Source organism: Sus scrofa, chromosome 5, assembly GCF_054392235.1.
Source record: "Sus scrofa isolate SSC_HxYL_T2T_F1_AM1 chromosome 5, Sscrofa_HxYL_maternal_Yorkshire_Landrace_v2.0, whole genome shotgun sequence".
NCBI lineage: Eukaryota > Metazoa > Chordata > Mammalia > Artiodactyla > Suidae > Sus > Sus scrofa.
In genome coordinates, this window is record NC_139387.1 from 6,298,747 (window position 1) to 6,317,812 (window position 19,066).

The 19,066-nt window shown below is 56.2% G+C and overlaps 1 protein-coding gene across 4 annotated transcripts in view; it reads left to right on the forward strand.

The window, feature by feature from the left end:
• Window positions 1–17,588, forward strand: part of NFAM1 (NFAT activating protein with ITAM motif 1) — a 38,336-nt gene extending 20,748 nt beyond the window's left edge. For all 4 annotated transcript variants that reach the window (XR_014845385.1, XM_021093097.2, XM_085024995.1 and 1 more), the window contains exons 4-6: window positions 2,401–2,499; window positions 11,409–11,495; window positions 13,722–17,588. Coding sequence is in view for 3 of the 4 variants with exons in the window: in XM_021093097.2 (XP_020948756.2) it covers window positions 2,401–2,499; window positions 11,409–11,495; window positions 13,722–13,781 (246 nt within the window). In the remaining variant the exon portion in view is untranslated. The remainder of the gene's footprint in view (window positions 1–2,400; window positions 2,500–11,408; window positions 11,496–13,721) is intronic.
• The last annotated feature ends 1,478 nt before the right edge of the window (window positions 17,589–19,066 follow it).

Here is a 19,066-nt window from a genome sequence, read left to right on the forward strand (position 1 = left end):
CAAGGCCCTGAGAAGTCTGCCCCAGCCCCCAGTGCCCCCCACCCCAGACGGACTTGGACTCCTTCTCAGGACCCCACAGTGGCATTTAACTCCCCACTGGCGCCACCAGTCTTCGTGGGGGTACCATGAGGCCGGGCCTGGGTCTTGCACACCATGGGGTCTAGGAGAGCCCACACTCACCTGCCTTGGCAGTGACAGGAATACTAGATTTAAAAACAGGCATCTGGGAGCTCCCATCGTGGCTCAGCAGTAACAAACCCGACTAGGATCCATGAGGATGGGGATTCGATGCCTGGCCTCACTCAGTGGGTTAAGGATCCAGCGTTGCCATGAGCTGATGTGGCTTGAATCTGGCGTTGCTGTGGCTCTGGCATAGGCCGGCAGCTACAGCTCCGATTGGACCCCTGGCCTGGGAACCTCTATATGCCGTGGCTGCAGTCCTAAAGAGACAAACCAAAAAAAAAAAAAAAAAAACAGGGCATCTGGCTTTGATCCAAGGGCAGTCAGTGACTAGCTGGACAAACCTGTTTCCTCCCCTGAAAGTGGGAGTTCCGTGCCCACCTCCTCTGGCTATTATGAGACTTAAATGACTAAGTCCCAGAATTCTTTGCAACCTGTAAAGGGCGGCCCACATGCCAGCACCCATCTAACTGTCAAAGAGACCTAACATGTTCAAACACAACAGAGGAGCGAAAACTCCAGATACTGTCAGGTCAGCATCTTGGTGACTCACACAGACCTGGGTTCAAATCCCATCCCTGCCACTTCCAGCTCTGTGGCCTCAGGCAAGTTGCCAGCCTTCACAGTCTCCTGTGTGGAACACGATGACGTGAGGAGGTCTTTCAGATTGGTGAAGGGGCACAGGAGATAAGGCAGGGAACGCATTTAAAGCCCCGCCTGGCACCCAGAGGCCCCCGTAGTCCTGAACCATTTTTGTGCTGTAACTGGGGGTGGCGCTGGCTTCTGCCTGAGAGTTAAGTAGCTCTTGAGAGCTAATCCCAAGTAAATGGGCTGGGGATTGGCAGGCAGCCAGGGTTTTTAATTAGCTCCTGCCCTGAGATGAGGCTGCTGTTGCTCCGCTGCTGGCAGTGTGATGCCTGCGACGACGAGCGGGGCGTTGGGGCGGCCTCCCTCCGGCCTGGAAGGAGCTGCCTGCATGGCCTCCTGCCTCCCCAAGCCCCCCACCTTCCCGGAGGCCCACCGCCTGTGTGCTTCACACAGCAGCCAGCCTGAGCTTCCTGCAGCTGCCCTCTGATGCCAGCACCTCCTGCTTAAACCCTCCGATGTTCCCCACCGTCCATACTCCACCCATCAGGGCAGGTTCGCCTCTTGGGTCATGGTGACCATCGTTAAGTGACCTCAGGCCTCGGCATGTGCTCCTCCCTCCGCCTCTTCCTCCCTCACTTCTCAGCCTTCTGGTCTTCAACACCCCTCCCTGCCCCCAGAGGCTGTGCCAGGGGCTGTGGCCCCACCGGTCAGCAAATGAACCACCCTTGGTAAAACTGCTGCCTCAGGAGTTCCCTTTGTGGCTCAGTGGATTATGACCTTGACTAGTATCCGTGAGGATGTGTTCGATCCCTGGTCTTGCTCAGTGCGTTAAGGATCCAACGTTACCGTGAGCTTTGGCATAGGTCACAGACACAGCTCAGATCCCACGTTGCTGTGGCTGTGACATAGGTTGGCAACTATAGTTCCAGTTCAACCCCTAGCCTGGGAACCTCCATAGGCCACAGGTCTGGCCCCAAAAAAGCAAAAACAAAACAAGACCCCCCCCCCAAAAAAAACAAGACAAAAGTGCTGCTTCACTGTCTGCCTGCCCGGAACGGCCAGGTTGGTGTCCACCTCTTCAGGTCGCTTGTAACCAGAGGTGCCTGATGAGTGTGTGTTGGCTGGACAAGGGCCACCTAAGTGGTACCTGAGTGTCAAGCACTTACTTTCTCTTCACCTCCCTGAATTTTGCTGATGAAGATTTTGAGGTCCAGAGAGGGGAAGTGAGGGAGGCCACAGAGCCAATGGGGGACAGAGAGGGACGGGACTCCTGCTCTGGCTGGCTTTTGCTCAGGTCCCCCCAAAACAACCGGCCCTGCAGCCGGGGACCCTGTCACGCTGGCACTGTGCCCCGCAGCACGGGCCTCCCAGAGCCGGGCTCTGTGATTGAGGGCAATGCCTCCCTGGGGTCTTTTATCGTTTCTGGGGTCTCTGGGCAAATGAGTGGTTTGATGTTGGTCTCAGAGGTATTTGCTACATTTCCCTGGAAGGAGGCAGGGAGGTGCTGCGTGGCCAGTTTCTCCTGACAGTCTGCCCTCCTTTCCCCTGGTGGCAGGGGAGTTTGGGGGGGTGCAGGGATACAGGGCAGCCGCTCATCCCCAGCCCTGACAGCCCCGCCTCCTTTTCCCACAGAAACAGATGCAGGCTCCATGGAAGCACGCTGCCCAGAGAGGCCCGGACCCCAGCACTGCCAGCAGCCTGGAGCAGCCCCCGTCTGAATCCATCTACACGGTGAGTCCTCCCCCACTCCCCAGGTCTGACTTGGAGTCTGGTTCCTGGGCTTGGTCAAGGTACCAGCTCCGTGGCCTCTCTGTGCGCTGTGAGCCTCCACTTCCTTACCTGTGAACCAGGGACAAGAATTCTCACCTGGCGGGGCTTCTGTGAAGGTGAAGCAGGGTTACGAGGGTGTGGCCCTGGCCCCTGGCAGGGGCGTGGATGTGAGGTGCCGCCAGGAGCCCCTCCTTGGCACGCCCCTCCACTTCTGGAACAAGGGGCAGTGAGGGCACCTTTGGGGGAGGAACGAAGACGGTTCCTTCATCCAAGCAGATGATGCCGAATGGCTCACCAGCCCCTTCCTGTTTCTGTTGCACAAACATCGGAGCCACAGCAACAAGCACAAAAAGAGGAAAAGGTCAGGCAGCATCCCACGCCGTTCACACACCAACAGCTTTCAGTTCTTCCCACTCCCCCCCCACACACATGTTATGCCCTTACGATCAAGCAGAGCATGGGCCGGGGTGCTGTTTCTTCCCCCAGCCCAGCCCGCCTGCCTGGGCAGCGCCAGGGCCATTCTGCCTAGTGGCTGGGGCGGCGACAGACCTTCTTTTCCAGTTATATCTATTTTAGTTTCACAAGTAACATATGCGCATCGTAGAGAAAGGGAAGCATGAATGCCACCCCGTGCCAGCTGAGGTCTCAACTCCAAGGGACCATGAGCCACAAGGTAGGGGTCTTGGCTCCACACCTGGAAGGTGCAAGGCCCTGCCAGGGTCCTGCAGGGTCCCCAGGACAGGTTCTGGGGCTGCCTCCTGTACCAGGACTCTGCCTCTACGTGCTGTCCCTGTTCCTGTCCCCACCACCGTGACACACATGTGACACGTGGGACTTTCCTCAATGTCCACAAAACCCGGCACTGAGGGCGCTCAGAGTATCCAGTTAACTGAGGATGGGGCCGACGGGGACGAGGCTAAGGCTGTGTTCCTCGGGGCAGCGCCAACAACCCCAAAGGGGCTGCAACATGGGCATCTCTCAAGGGGCTTTCAGGCCCCCCGCCCCAGGGAATTTCCATCAGCCGCTGCTCCCACGGGGCCCAGACGTCCCCGTATCCTCTCTTTTCTCCCAGCAACTCATTGAGGTATTTTCCCTAGGAAGAATTCTGGTGCCAGCTGTTAAATAAAAGCATTTCTCTCCCTGCCTCCCCCCACCCCAAACACACACACACACACACACAATCTTTCTGCATCAAAAGGAAGAAAATAACCATCTTCCTCAGACTACCTTCCTCCGAGATAAATATTAATTACATTGACTTCTATACCTTTCAGGTTTTTCCTATAAACAGTACAAAGGGACCCATACAAACATATACACATACTTTTTTTCTGGCTGTGCCTGAGGCATGCGGAAGTTCCCCGGCCAGGGATCGGAGGCTCGCCATAGCAGGGACCTGAGCCACAGCAGTGACAACACCAGATCCTTAACTACTGGGCCAACAGGGAACTCTCATACTTTTTTAAAAATTGGACTAGTGCGGCTGTTTTGGTTCCTGTTACCATATCTCATGCACATCTTTCCACATGAATAAATATCCCTCTCCAAGATTATTTTTCATGGGAGAGACTCCCTTTTGTATGGAACATCCTGCTCGCCTGTGTTTAGACTTCTCTGAGGCTCTGGCTGACTTCTCCGGAGTGTGGGGAAGAAGCCCAATGGCCCTGTAGTGGTTTGAGGGCTGGAAAGGAGGTGTGAATGGAGGCTGAAGACTCTGCTAGCCCTTGAGACCCATCCCTAGCAGCTGGCGTTGAACCTGGGCAGATGAGAATGCCTTTAAGAGCAGTGCTGGTGATGACGTCAGGAGGCATTCATTGAGTATCTGCCAGGCACTGTGGTAGGACCTTACACCTGTTATCTCATTAATCCTCGTAATAAGGTTTTAGGGTACAGATGCTATGCCGATTTGAACTAGACTTTCTAATTGGCTGTTGCTGGTATGTAGACAGGTGACTGATTTTTTTATATTGACTTTATGTAGAGTGACACTTCTCAATCCACTAATTAATTCTAATAGTTTATCTGTAAATTCTTTGCAATTTCTCTGCACCCAGTTAAGTCATCTATAAATAAGGGACATTTCATTTTTTTCCTTTTTAATTTTCATACCTTTTATTTCTTTTTTTCTTGCTTTATTGCTCTGCCTCAGACAGTGATGGTGAATAGGAGTGGTGACAGTGGGCAAACTCCAGGGAAGGGTTTTTATATATTTCACCTCTGTTTTTATTGGTTGGATACTTAAACAACTATTTTTAATCTTTCTTCTTCTTTTTTTCCTTTTTTTTTTTTTTTTTTTTTTTTTTTTTTTTTTTTTTTTGGCCATGGCTGTGGTATGTGGAAATTCCCAGGCTAGGGATCAAACCTGTGCCACAGCAGTAACCCAAACCACAATAGCAACCCACACCTGGCTCCTTAGCCTGCTGAGCCACAGAGGAACTCTTCCATTTTTACTTATTCTGAATTTATGCACTTAAGACTATGAATTTCTCTTTAAGTGTGGCTTTAGCTGCATCCCACAGTTTTTTGTTTTTTGAGGGTTTTTTGTTTGTTTGTTTGTTTGTCTTTTTTGCCTTTTTAGGGCCGCACCCTTGGCATATGGAGCTTCCCAGGCTAGGGGTCGAATCGGAGCTGCAGCCTCTAGCCTGAGCCACAGCCACGGTAACGCCAGATCCAAGCCACGTCTGTGAACTACACCACAGCTCATGGCAATGCCAGATCCTTAACCCACTGAGCAAGGCCAGGGATCGAACCCACAACCTCATGGTTCCTAGTCGAATTTGTTTCTGCTGTGCCACGACGGAAACTCCCCATGAGTTTTAATATGTTGTCATTATCTTTCAATTTAAATTTTCCATTGAGATTTCCTTCTTTCCTGGTGAGTTATTTAAAAGGGTTTTGCTTCATTTTCAAATTTTATTTTCTAGTTATCATTCTGCTTTTTTTCTCACTGATTCCATTGTGATCATAGAATATAATCTTTATGTTTGTTATCCTTTGAAGTCTTTGGAGACTTGCTTGATGGTCAGCTTAGATTTTGCAGGAATTTGAAAAGAACTCGCATTGTTTGTGGCATGGCTGAGTGTTCTCTATGTGTCAGTGAGGTCAAGTTTATCTATCCTGTTGTTAAAATATGCCATATCCTTATTGAATTTTTTTGTCTATTAGATCTTAAGCGAGTCGAGGTAAAAGTCTGTCTGTGTGACTATAGATTTGTGTATATCTCCTTATGATATATCAAATTTTGCTTTTTATTCATGTGGAAAAATGCCCATGATGTACTGTGACAGGAAAAGCAGAGTCGTACTACTCCCTTTCAAAAGGAGTGTGTGTGTGAGATTCGACCCATTAAGGAGGAGCATGAATTCGGAGTATGCCCTACAGACTAGGGTTCAAAGTCTAGTTCTTTTGCTCACAGATTCTGCTGCTTAAACTTTCTGAGTCTTGGTTCCATAATGTGTAACCAAAGGTGAACGATACAGTGTTACATTTGCAGCTTGGAAACATTCTATGGTTTCTTCCCTCTAAAATTCCTTGTCTTGAGTCCACATGCCCCTCCAGCAATCCCGGCCTTTCTCCATGACTACTTTTTTTGTCTTTTTAAGATTGCACCCACAGCATATGGAGGTTCCCAGGCTAGGGGTCGAACTGGAGCTGCAGCTGCCAACCTACACCACAGCAATGCAGGATCCCAGCCTCATCTGGGACCCATACCACAGCTCACGGCAACGTTCCTTCACCCACTGAGCAAGGCCAGGGATCGAACCTGCATCCCCATGGATACGAGTTGGCTTCGTTATTGCTGAGCCACCACGGAAACTCCTCCATGACTACTTATAACAGACCTGTCAAAATTCTGTCTTCAGTTTCTCTCTCCTTTCCAATCCATTCAGTCAGGCTTTCTGCCCACCAAAACTTTCCATCTCAAGGTCACTGCTGACCTCCACATTATTAAACCCAGTGGTCAGTTCCTGCTCCTCATCTTCCTTGGTGAACCGGCAGCAGCTGACACCCATCAAGCTCTCCCTCCTCCTGGACACACTTTCTTTTCTGGCTTCTGGAATATTCCACTCTCCGGATGCCCCTCTGAGTCACTGCCAAGCCTCTGCAGCCTCCTTCACTAGTTCATCCTTAGGAAACAGAAGAAGCCTGACCTCTAAACCTTGGGCCGGGGCTGGGGGGGGGGGCTTTACCTTTGATCCTCACCTCCCTCCCTGGGTGAGGTCATTTAGCCTCAAGGTTTTGAGACCATCTATGCTCTGACTACTCCCGGATTTCTGTGTCCAGCCCAGACATCTCCGCTGAACATCAGCATCAACTCCTTTTGGAACCCTCCCCGGCACCTCTCTCAGACCAATCTCCAATTCTTTACCTATCTGAGTGCCCCTTCCCACAGTTCTCCTCACGCAGTGAATGATCGCAGCATCCTTCCTGTTGCTCAGGCTAAACCGTTGACGTTGTCATTTCCCTCTCACCTGCCATCACTGCTCACATCTGATCCATCAGCACATTTTGTTTCAAATCTATCCAGAATCTGACCCTTCTCACCCCGCCAGGGCTGACGCTGCTGGAGCCACCACTGTTCCTCGCCTGGACTCCTGCAATTGGTTTCTAATCGGCTGGCCCATTATCCTCCTTGCCCCACAGTCTGTGCTCCACCTGGCAGCCAGAGCGTGATCCTGTCCAGCCATAGACAGATCACATCCCGCTCTGCTCAGAGTCCTGGCTGAGTCCAGGTCCCTTGAGAAGCAGACACCAAGACAGGGGTAAATGTGCACTGGTTTTATTAGGGAGATCACCTGTGAGGAAAAGTGAAGAAGACTGGGAGAGCCATCGGGCCGATGCAGATCTGGTGCTGGGGGAAGGAACGAGCAGATGTCAGGGAGGAAGCATACAGCACCGCACAGCCTCGGGAGGTTGCGAGGCCATGGGCGGGGCGGGAGGCTGTGATGGCCTCTCTGCCGCGCTCAGCCATTGGCTGGGCGTAGCCCGTGGGGGTGTGGCCTCTGTGCACCGCAAGGGTGGTTTTCAGAGCCCAGCAGCCCGGCCTTTGGTCAGTGCTGATCCCTGGAGCGGGAGGTCTGAGAATCCCATTCTCATGGCCAGAGAATGGCTCCTGTCTCTTCCGAGGCTCCTGTCTCCCTCGGAGTCAACATCAGGGCCCTGACTGTGGCCCCGGAGAGCTCTGCCCACGGGTCCTTCGGCCGTCTCTCCCCTCCATTCACTCGCTCCAGTCACACTGGCCTCCTCGCTCTTATCTAAATGCATCCGGCCGCTCCTGGAACTGTGCACGGGACCGCTCTCTCAGTCTCTGCTCTCTGCTCAGAGGGCATGTTTGCAGGGGGAGCCTTTCCTGAGCTCCGCATCTCCTTTCTCTGGGTCTCCCATGGTCCTTAGTGGCACTGTTTACTTTCGTGACTGTGGTCTGTCTTGCCCCCCCTCCCCCGCAGTGCCCGGCACACAGTAGGTGCTCAGCCATCCTCTGCGTGGAGGCCTGTTCTTAGGTCCCAGGTGCCCGGCCGGGGCTCCGTGCAGCTCAGTGCTGGGCACAGAGAGGGCTCCCGCGGCGGATGCAGGCATCAGCGCTGTGGTTTCACTCTCCCCAGAAGCCCTTGGGCACCTCCCCTCAGCTCTGTTCCAGCCTCCACCTGGCCCAGTGCCCTCATTCTTGCTCTCAGCCTCCAGCACCGCCCGCCCCCCCCCACCCTGCTTCTCACTGTAGCAGGAAGGGCCTTTCCAACATGCCACTGATGCTGTCACTTCCCACTCAGAAACCTCCAGTGGCTCCCTGCTGCCAGCTCCTTGGCCTGGCACAAGAGGCCTTCGTGGGAGGCCCATCCCAGTCCTGCCTCCCCAGACTCCTGTCACGGCCCTTCATCCCAGCTGCGCCAGGCCTTGACCTGGAGCAGAGGTGCTCTTTCTCTCCCGAGTACTTCTCCCTTCTGAACAAGGCCCCCAGATCTCCCCCATCTGCCCCCAGAGGGCTTCATGCAAATCAACAAGGAGGTGCTCCCGACAGCACAGGCCTCGTGTTTCCCTGGTGATGGGAGGGGGCAGGGGCAGTATTACAGGGGACTGATATCCAGGAGCCTCACACTGGGTCCTGGCCCACCTGGTCAAAGGCCTTGGCTCTGACTTCCCACGTCTGCCAGGGCCGGTGACCCCGCGGGTTGGCACCGCTGCCCATCCCGGGCCTGAGTCCCAGCCAAGCAGCCCCAGCCCAGCCCAGCCCAGGCCAACCCATTTGGAGACCTGGTCTTCTCCCCGCAGGCCTACCCTGCGGGCAGCAGTTCCCATCACCTCTAAGGAAAGCTGAGAAGGTGTCCTGAAGACAAGGCTGCCCTCGTTTCACGGCCTGGTGCTGCAGGTCACAGCCTGCATGCAAATGCGGCTCAGCAGGTCAGGGCTTGTCAAAGGCTTCACTCAGCAGCTGCTAATTGGCGGCAACCTCTGCAGCCCCCCTGCTGCCCTCAGCCCAGCAGCTGCTCCCACCCACAGCATGACCACTGCCAGTGTGAGTCAGAGGCCTGTGTGGTCCCAGGGCGGGCTGCCTCTTGCTGGCTCGGAAGTCCCTCCGCCTCATGCCCTGCCCGGTGGGAGCACAGGGAGCAGAGGGTGGGAGGGGCTGTGTGACCTGAGACAGCTCTGGGCGTCTCTGGGCTAGCGTGTGGCAGGCCGCATGTGGCCTGGACATGAGGAAGAAGAGAACCATGTGTGGGACCCGAGAGCTGCTCCCCTGCCAAGATGTCAGCTAGGAGGTCCTTTGTCCCCCATCTCTGGTTTTTTTTTTTCCAGTCTCTTTAGGGTCACACCTGTGGTGTATGGAGGTTACTAGGCTAGGGGTTGAATCGGAGTTGTAGCCTCTGGCCTAGGCCACAGCCACTGCAACGCCAGATCCTTAACCCACTAAGCGAGGCCAGGGATCGAACCTATGTCTTCATGGATACTAGTTGGCTTTGTTATTGCTGACCCACCCCTTCTCTCTGTGACCAGCAAGCTTGGAGGCCTGTCAGATCTGTGGAGATACAGGTCTGGGTGGACAGAGAGTGGGGGCCCAGGGCTGCTGAGAAGCCCGCGTGCCAGGCTTGCCGGCAGGGCATGGGGCTCTGGGTAGGCATGAAAGCCCAACAGGCCAGAGCAGGCCCTGGAAGACGCCTTCCACTAGAATTGGGGCTCCTCCTTGGGACCGCTTGCCTCCTTTCCTACCCGGAGGCCGATTGGAGGCTCCTGGTCCAAGGCCCACCCTCCTTCTGACTCCGAGGGCCCTAGGGCAGCCTTGCCATCACTATGTGTGATGCCCTTGAAGTGAGGGTCTCCCATGTGCCAAATGGTTTATTACACAGGTTTTCATGCCCTGCTGCCTCCCAGAGCCTCCCCCCTCCCCCCCTTCTCTTGCCTCAGAGCACCACCTGTCTCTCCAGCCTGCCTCGGCAACCCCTGCTTGCCTGTTGCCAGGGAAACCACCTCCTTGGCAACAAGCCGGCATCCATATGACAAGTACACGTGGGAAGGAAAGGTTCCTGCCTCTTGCTTAGGCTGTTGGTGGCTCTGCTCTGACAACCCCCAAATAACAGCGTCTGCCCCTTGCCTGGGACTCCAGCACCCAACAGGGTCTGAGAGAGGGCCCAGGCTGGACCACAGAGAAGGGAGAGAGGCATCAAGCTTCTCTCGATGATCATTCAACAGTTATTAAGTCCCTGCCACTTGCCAGCCCCTGTGCTAGGCCCTTTACACACAGCATCTCATTTAATCATGCATTGAGCCTGCAAGAAAGATATGATTATTCCCATTTTACAGATGAGGAAACTGAGGCACAGAGAGGATCAGAGGCTGGCAGGTGTCAGAGCTGAGACTCGAATCTAGTCTTGTGTCATTTCAAAGCTCCATTTCTGGAGTTCCCTTCGTGGCTCAGCAGTTAACAAACTCAACTAGGATCCATGAAGATGTGGGTTCAATTCCTGGCCTCGCTCAGTGGGTTAAGGATCCAGCGTTGCTGGGAGCTGTGTAGGTCACAGATGCAGCTCAGATCCTGGGTGGCTGTGACTGTGGTGTAGGCTGGCTGCTGTAGCTCTGATTCCAACCCCTAGCCTGGGAATGTCCATCTGCCAAGGTCATGACCCTAAAACGCAAAAAAAAAAAAAAAAAAAAAGCAAAACTCAATTTCTTTCTACCTTCCTGAGACCTCTGGTCAGGCTGTTCACAGCTGGACCAAGAGTGAGCATGGCCCTGAGCCACACACCAGGAGAGCAAGGAGCCCCCTCAGCAGAGCTCACTTGGTGCTGGTGTCCTAGTGCACCACCCACAGCTCTGGAGACCCAGAGACAGCCAGACACAGCTGGATGGGAAAGGAATATGACCGCATTGGGTACCTAGGTGATCCGTCAGCACAGGCTGGATGAGGGCATTAAGGGACACCTAGAGGGGTGGAGAAGTGGCCGGGACCCTCACAGGGGCAGGGCTTTGGCCCAGGGGTTGAGGGCAGATGCCAGGAGAGCATCCTCTTGGAGCCTCGGCTGTGGGTGTCACATCAGGGGCTGCTGGCTGTCAGGGGCCCAAGGACCTAAGGGCAGGCAGGGCTGGTGGGAGTGGGCCGGCTAGGCGGAGGCCTGGAGAGCCCACTGGGGCTCAGCACACGGCTCTACTAGAGCCTGGAGGTGGCCTGAGGGAGGCAGCAGGGGCACAGGGAGGAGTCGCCCTGTATAAGCAGGAGAAGGGTGAGGTGGCTACGAGAGTGCCAAGGTGCAGCCCTGTGACCGACCGCACGTGGTGAGGCTGGGGGTGGTGGTGTCTCCTCGCAGACTTGGCCCCTGCCCTGGGCCCCCTCGGGCAGGGCTGAGGTATAGCGGCTGCTGACCCTCCCGCGTTCCCTGCAGGACCTGCAGCGCCGAGACACCGAGGTCTACGACTGCATCCAGAGTGAGGCCATCGGCCCGCCCACCGCCCAGGACCTTCTGTCCCAGGTATGCAGGGGCGGGGCCAGCCTGGCTCCTCCTCTATCCCATTGGGCCCTCTCCTCCCCTGGGCAATGGGAGTAAATGGGATCCCAGGAGTGAGCCACCACCGCTGAATCAGAGCTCTCTCCCCAAGGCAGCTGGCCCAGTGAACCCTTTAGAGGCTGTGCAGCCCTGGCCAAGGGGCTGACCTCTGTGCTCACAGCACCTCCTCTGTAAACTGGGGAGCCTAATAGCTCTCCCCTCCCAGACTGGCCATGAGGATCAAATGTTGTACTGGGACCCCGTAGGCGCCATGCAAGGTGAGCAATTGAAACCACCGCCGGGCACGAGATAGTGTCTACACTGTCAAATGGGGGTGTCCCCGGGCTGATGTTGTCTAAAGTCAGGAGCTGGAGTCTGAGCTGGGGGCAGCCTGGGCAGGAAAGATGTCGTTAGCATCATGATGGGGCCAAGGCATAGCACTCGATGGCGATTCTCTCTTGAACCTCAGTCTGCTCCTCTGTGAAGTGGATGAATTCCTGCTGTGCTGCAGGGGGTTAAGAATCTGACTGCAGGAGTTCCCGTCGTGGCGCAGTGGTTAACGAATCCGACTAGGAACCATGAGGTTGCGGGTTCGGTCCCTGCCCTTGCTCAGTGGGTTAACGATCCGGCGTTGCCGTGAGCTGAGGTGTAGGTTGCAGACGCGGCTCGGATCCTGCATTGCTGTGCCTCTGGCGTAGGCCGGTGGCTACAGCTCCGATTCGACCCCTAGCCTGGGAACCTCCATATGACGCGGGAGCGGCCCAAGAAATAGCAACAATAACAACAACAACAACAACAACAACAAAAACAGAAAAAAAAAAAGAAAAAGAATCTGACTGCAGGACTTCCCATTGGGACTCAGCAGGTTAAGGACTGGATGTTGTCTCTGTGAGGATGTGGGTTCGATCCCTGGCCTGGCTCAGTGGGTTAAGGATCTAATGTTGCTGTGGGCTGCAGCTGCAGCTGCAATTTGACCCCTGGCCTGGAAACTTACATACGCCGCAGGTATGGCCCTAAAAGGAAAAAAGAAAAAAAAAAAAAAGAATCCAACTGCAGTGTCTAGGGTCACAGCTAAAGCTCGGATTCAATCCCTGGCCCAGGAACTGCCATATGCCACAGGTACTGCATGAAAAAATAAAATAAAAAGCCTTTTAAAAGTTGAAGGAAAAAAAAGGTGTTCCCATCGTGGCTCAGCAGAAACGAATCTGACTAGTATCCATGAGGATGCAGGTTTGATCCCTGGCTTCGCTCGGTGGGTTAAGGATCCAGTGCTGCGTGAGCTGTGGTGTAGGTCGCAGACACGGCTCGGATCTGGCATTGCTGTGGCTGTGGTGTAGGCTGGCACCTGCAGCTCCAATTCAATCCCTAGCCTGGGAACTTCCATATGCCATGGATGCAGCCCTAAAAAAGACAATAAATAAACAAACAAACAAACCCAACTGCCCTGTATGCAAATGAGACCCAAGTTAAGTAACATCTGCCCCAGAGCCGTGGACACCAGAAAGCGCAGGAGTGAATTGGCAGCCCAGGCGCAGTGGGTGGGCACCTTGGAAGCGCCGTGGTGAAGCGAGACACGCTGGTGCTGGGTCCCCCGGTCTAGGCTGCTCTGTTTGTTGAACCTCCGATTCTCCAAGTCCTTTCCATACTCCCTCCTGAACTAGACCCTGACTGGAGCAGGGCTTCCCCACTCCGGGAGCCCCAAGGATGTCCAGGCCATCCCAGGCAGTGCCCCCCGTGTGCCAGGCCCTGGGTTTGGCCCAGATGACTAGACATGTTCCTGCCTTGTCGGCAGGACTAGGGCCACTGATCTTACAAACCCACAGAGACTCTTGTGGCCCCTGTGAAGCGTGGGCTCCAGGGAGGGACCAGCTCAGAGCTGGGGTGGGGTGGCATTCAGGGGTGCTGAGCCCGGCAGAGTGAGTAAGAGGTAGTCAGGGAACAGCCAGGATCAGGGAGCACCCCAGAGGGAAGAGCACACGGGGAAGCCCGAGGCAGGAAAGAGAGGCCAATGGGGCTGCAGGCGGAGAGCAGGCGTGGGGTGGCGTGATGGGAGAAGAGGCTGCGGGGTGGGCTTGGGGACAAGGACAGGCTTCCCTGTCAAAGCTCCTTGGGACGTCCTCTGTTTGTCTGCCTCGGACTAAAACTAGAGTTGTGCAAGTTTGTTCTTTTCCCTCCCCACCGTTCTTTATTTTTATTTTTATTTTTTTCCAGGAGAAACAGCACAGATTTGAGGGGGACGGTGAATTTAACCTGGTCTATGAAAATCTCTAGGACAAGCTCCGCCTCCCCAAGGGCCCCACCCTGGATCACAGGCCCCGGGACAGCCTCTTCTACAAAGGACTTGATCTGTGCCAGGAGCGAGGCCCTGGGGTCCCCATCACCTCACCCCCACATTCAAGGCCCCCTTGCCTGGGCCAGACTCCACCGCCCCCCTTCTGCAGCCCAGCCATACCCTCTGAGCGGTCCACCTCCCAGGCCTTTGCCTGAGCTGCTCCCACTGCCAGGCGGGCCCCCCCTCAGTCTTTCAGGGCTCTCTTGACACCAACCCTTCTGGGAGCCCTCCTAACCCTCTCGAGACCCACAGGCCCTCCGGCACCAGCCTGCACCTGCAGTGCTGAGCACACAAGGGCCACAGACTAGTTGAATAAAGGAGCAACCATGCAAATGCCCCCACCTCCCTGCCCCCTGCCCCCTGCCCAACCAGGCCAAAGACACAAGGTGGCCACACAAAGTGGAGGAGGGGGCTGGCAGGAAGACTGCGCCAGGCAGGGGCTGGGCTGGGCTCAGGGACAGAGCCAGGGGCCAGGGAGGTGGCTAAGGGGTGATCCTCAGGCTGCGGGCCTGAAGCTGCATCTGGACATGTGCAGCTGAGGAAGCAGATGTGGGCACTTTGGGGGGCAGGGTGGGGGAGGTGCTGGCTAAACAGGTGCCCAACAGCCTGAAGCTCTCTGCCTCCCCAGCCGGGACCCCAAGGTTGTTTCCCATCAGCCTGGCCCCCCACGCTCAGCGCACCAACTACCCCCTCACCCCAGCCCCTCAAACCTTCCCCACCCCCAGAGCCCCTGCCGACCTGGCCCATCATGACCCCACCCACCTCCTCTGTCCTGATCTGCCTTGGGCCCCAGCCCAGCCCCCTGGGGATCGAGGCCCTCCTTGCCCAGGGCCAGCCCAGCTGCCTTGAGGCCACCACTCTCCGACGTGGTTCAGCTGCTCAGCTTGGCTCTTGGGGCCTCCCCTGGGTGAGTGGAGGGGGAGGTTCAGGTCGGGGGGGGCCCTCAGGGTCGGGTCCTGAGCCATTTCTGCTGCTCCAAGTGCTCACATTATGCCTCATTTCATCCCCACAGTAGCAGGGCACTGGAACCCCTCTCAGAGGCTAACGGGGGCACCGGGTCTGTGCCCTCTGTCCTCTGCTCTCAATCCTCATTTTTCCATCGTTTGCTCCTTCCTGAAACGGGCAGGTCCATCCTCTCTCCCCACTGAGGGCTGCCCCGGAGCCCCTGAGGTGTTCTCCACACAAACCCCAACATGCCCAGGAGGGTGGCGCAGGCCCCACCCAACGGCAGGCCCCGCCCAACTTCAGGCCCCGCCCCCATCAGCTCTGCAGTCAGCCCCGCCCCAGGCCGGCCCTGCAGGGAAGGAAGGCCTGGGGGCTGCGAGGTGGACATAAACTGCTGTGCCGAAGGGGTTCAGACCCTCTGTTAGGGTGGCACAGGCCGCCCCTGGGCCCACAGGTCAGTCCAGAGCCTGCCAGCTGGGCTCTGGGCCTGGCCTTCAGCACACGGCAAGGAGGGCTCTGAGCTGGATTATGAGGCTGAGCGGAGAGGCCCCTGTTTGCCGAGAGCAGAGCTGCTTTCCAGGCTCCGGACTCCAGCAGCTGGAGGCAGCCGCAGGGGTTGGGTGAGGGGGGGGATGGGAAACGTGCCACTGCAGGGGCGGTGGGCCTCTCCAGGATCAATCAAATCCGCAAAGACCAGGCTGGGCCCTGGACCTTCCTCAGCCCCTGGACCCTAGACCCCCAGGCTAGGAATTGGCCTTTTCCAGTTGGCCCCAAAGGCAGTGCAGGGCACCTGGGGGGTCTGCAGCCCCCACGTCCTGGCCCAGGCCCCGGCACGGCTGCCCTGCTCCCACAGGCCCCTCTCCAAGGAGCAGCCAAAGGATCCCGGAGAGACCTATATGCGTTCATGTCTCTCTGTGCTCAAAGCTTCCCATGGGCCCCACCTCACTCGGAACAAAATCCCAGCTCCTCCCCGGGACCCGAGAGGCCCTCAGTGACCCTCTCATCACCCCTCTTGTGGACACAGGCGTTGGCAGTGTGGTGGCCAAGCTCGGTTTGGGACGAGGCTGGGCGGGCTCACTGAGGTCCTCGGTGATCCAGGAGAGGCAGGGAAGTGGGAGAGGGTCCAGGAGGAAGGTGGGACCCTCAGGGGACAATGTTCTGGGACTCCCAGGGGGGGGCAAAGAAGACCGAGCCCCCCGATCCCCAGCCCCAAGGACTGAGAGTCTGTGGAGACGGGCCAGCGCGGGGGCGAGGGGCGACAGATGACTGCAGGAGGTGCAGGTGGCCCTGAGGGAGACGGAGGGGACAGAGCGGCCCTGAACTGAGCTCCCTGAGGGCTTGTGTGGACTCAGGCCACGGAGGCAAGAAGAGAGAGGAACTGCCCTTGGGGGTCGTTTGGGGCCGGGTGGCCGCTGGCCTCTCTCAGATCCCAGCTCCACCTGAGCTTTGGCTTCGCTGACGATGAAGAATCATTGCGTTGCTCAGAGAGGACAGATGGGGAACTCTGTGCTCTGTAGAGCCTCAGACGGTGTGCAACGTCCTTCTCCACTCATCCTTGAGGAAAGTGCCACGGGAGGGAGCCGGCTAGATGAAGGGCAGGCCTCCCTGGGGGTGGGGAGCTCGCTGTGCAGGGAGCCCCTGGGGCTGGGCAAGCAGAGGCGGGTCAGGGGCGGGGAAGAGCAGCGAGCTGGCTGGGAGGGGCCTGTGGGGAAGGCGCTGGGGTGCCAAGGGAGACCCAGGTGAACTTCGACCAGAAGTGTGGTCGCGGCCATCCTGAGAATGGACCCCCGGGACCAGGGCTGGTAGGAGAAGCCCCAGGCAGCCCCTGTCCAGACCCGGCCCCATCTGAAAGATTTCAGCTACTGCTGGCTGATACCCTCAGCCCCCACTGGCCTGTCCCGCCGAGTGGCTTAGGAGTGGCCACCCTGCCCCTTCGGGTGGGTTTGGCCTCCTACCCTCCCTTCTGCTCCTGCCCCTCCCAGCACTTGCTCCAGAAGATCAGCCCTGGAAACCAAAGCCAGGAACGCCAAGTGGGTGTGGGAAGCGGTGCCCCCCTCCTCGGAAACAGTTTCCAGAGGCTTCTGTGCAACAGAGTTTCCATGGGAACGTGTGCTGTTTACCTTGGAAACCTCTGTGGGGCTGGGGTCCTCTTCACAGCCACAAGGCAGGACCTTGGTGGTGGGGGGCCTCGGCCAGGCGCAGCCGTTGTGTTCTGGCCACTGGGCCCTCCTCACTCACTTGGAATCAAGTTACAGGCAAATCTGCTCTTTTTTTCCCCCCCGCATTCTAATTTTAAGGCCACGCTCCACTCTAAGGATGCCTTTGGGATTTCCAGGATGGATTTTTATGTCGTTCAATAGTTTTCTTGGCAGATGGCTCAGCCAGGAGAGGTGGGCTGCGTGAGAGCCAGCCCAGCCTGGCCAATGTCCTGAATGCAGACTCCAAGAGCTGGGGACATCAGCATGAGGTCCTGGGACACCTTCCTTCCCAGGTGCCTCTCCTTGAGCCTCTGAGCCTTGACGGTGCCTGAGTCAGGCTCACCATGACTGCTCTCGCGCTTGGGGTTGGCATGTGTTTTGTGTGTGTCTGTGCCTCTGCAGGTGACACCGGCAAATATTGCAGTAAAACACTTACACTACAGCAAAGTGAAATTCCCTTTGATGTTCCTGGCACCTCCCAGCCTCCACCCTGAAGTCCTGTCCCCAGAGGCAGCCGCTGGGTCGTTTGGGTGTTTTTTCTTTCGGACTGTTTTTTATGGCATTCCCATAGCTATGTGCAAATATACAAACATACAAAATCTAGTGCTTGCGTGAGGCTCTGAAAGGCTTAAATGGAAATCATCTGTAGGTGCTATTGGCTCTTGCTTTGTTCATGCAGCTCCACGTGGCGGGGATCTGCCCGTGACAGCACATTAGGAACTGCCAGACTCCTTAATTACCGCAAAGGATTCCACAGGACTGATGGATCCTGATGTAATCAGGCCCCTATTCATGCCCCTTCTCGGTTGTTTATGATTTTCTAAGGTCACAGAAGGTGCTGCAGGGCACAGCCTTGGATGTATCTGCAAAACTCTCTCCACGGGAAATGACAAGAAGGAATGGTGGGGGCCCAGGGCGGGGGCATTTACTGTTTTAACAGCCACTGCCACATCGTGTGTGCACGGAGGTTGTGCTGGTTCCTATTCCTCAGACCCTTTATCTGCAGTATCTCATTTAATCCTGGAAACAGGCTGAGAAGTTGGTGGGGGCGTTTGTCTCCCCATTTCACCAAAGCAGAAACTATGATTTGGAGAAGCTGACTGGTTCAAGGTCATACCTGGAAGGGTTGGCTTCAGCTGTGTGCAGAGGAACAGGGCAGGACGGGGCGGGGGGAGGCAGAAAGAGCCACGGAGGGGCCTCTGTGCCCATAGGGCTGCGGGAGCCCATGAAGGCGCACAATTCCTTCAGAATGTTGCCCAGGAGTTCCCTGTGTGGCTCAGGGATTAAGAACCCAACTAGCATCCATGAGGATGTGGGTTTTGATCCCTGGCCTCACTCAGTGAGTTAAGGGTCCAGTGTTGCCAAGAGCTGCACCGTAGGTCACGGATGCAGGTCAGAACTGGTGTTGCTGTGGCCGTGGTGTAGGCCGGCAGCTGCAGCTGCAATTCCATTCCTAGCCTGGGAACTTCCATATGCCGCAGGTGTGGTCGTAAAAAGAAAAAAAGAAGGAGGAGGTTCCGTCATGGCGCAGCAGACATGAACCTGACTAGGAACCATGAGGTTGGGGGTTTGATCCCTGGCCTCGCTCAATGGGTTAAGGATCTGGCGTTGCCAGGAGCTGTGGTGTAGTTCGCAGACGCGGCTCGGATCTGACGTTGCTGTGGCTCTGGCGTAGGCTGGTGGCTACAGCTCCAATTGGACCCCTAGCCTGGGAACCTCCATGTGCCTCGCGTGTGGCCCAAAAAAGACAAAAGACAAAAAAAAAAAAAAAAAAAAGAAAGAAAAAAGAAAAGAAAAAAAATGTTGCTCAGAATTGTGGGGGTGTGGGGGGTCCTCCTGCCCCCCCAGTGGTCTGTTTCCTTGGGGAAATGAAGGCAGCCTGCACCCCCGGGGAGTAGGGATAGGGCTGGCTTCAGGCAGCCTGGAAGTTTGGATCCCAGCATTCTCCTGGAAATATCCAGGCACAGCATGCCTGGAGGTGTGAGCCGCCTCTTGGAAGCATTATAATCCAGGCTAATGCGGCTGTAATTGGTGGTGTTTTGCATTTACAACCTCTTGTTACCCGAAAACCTACCCGCAGT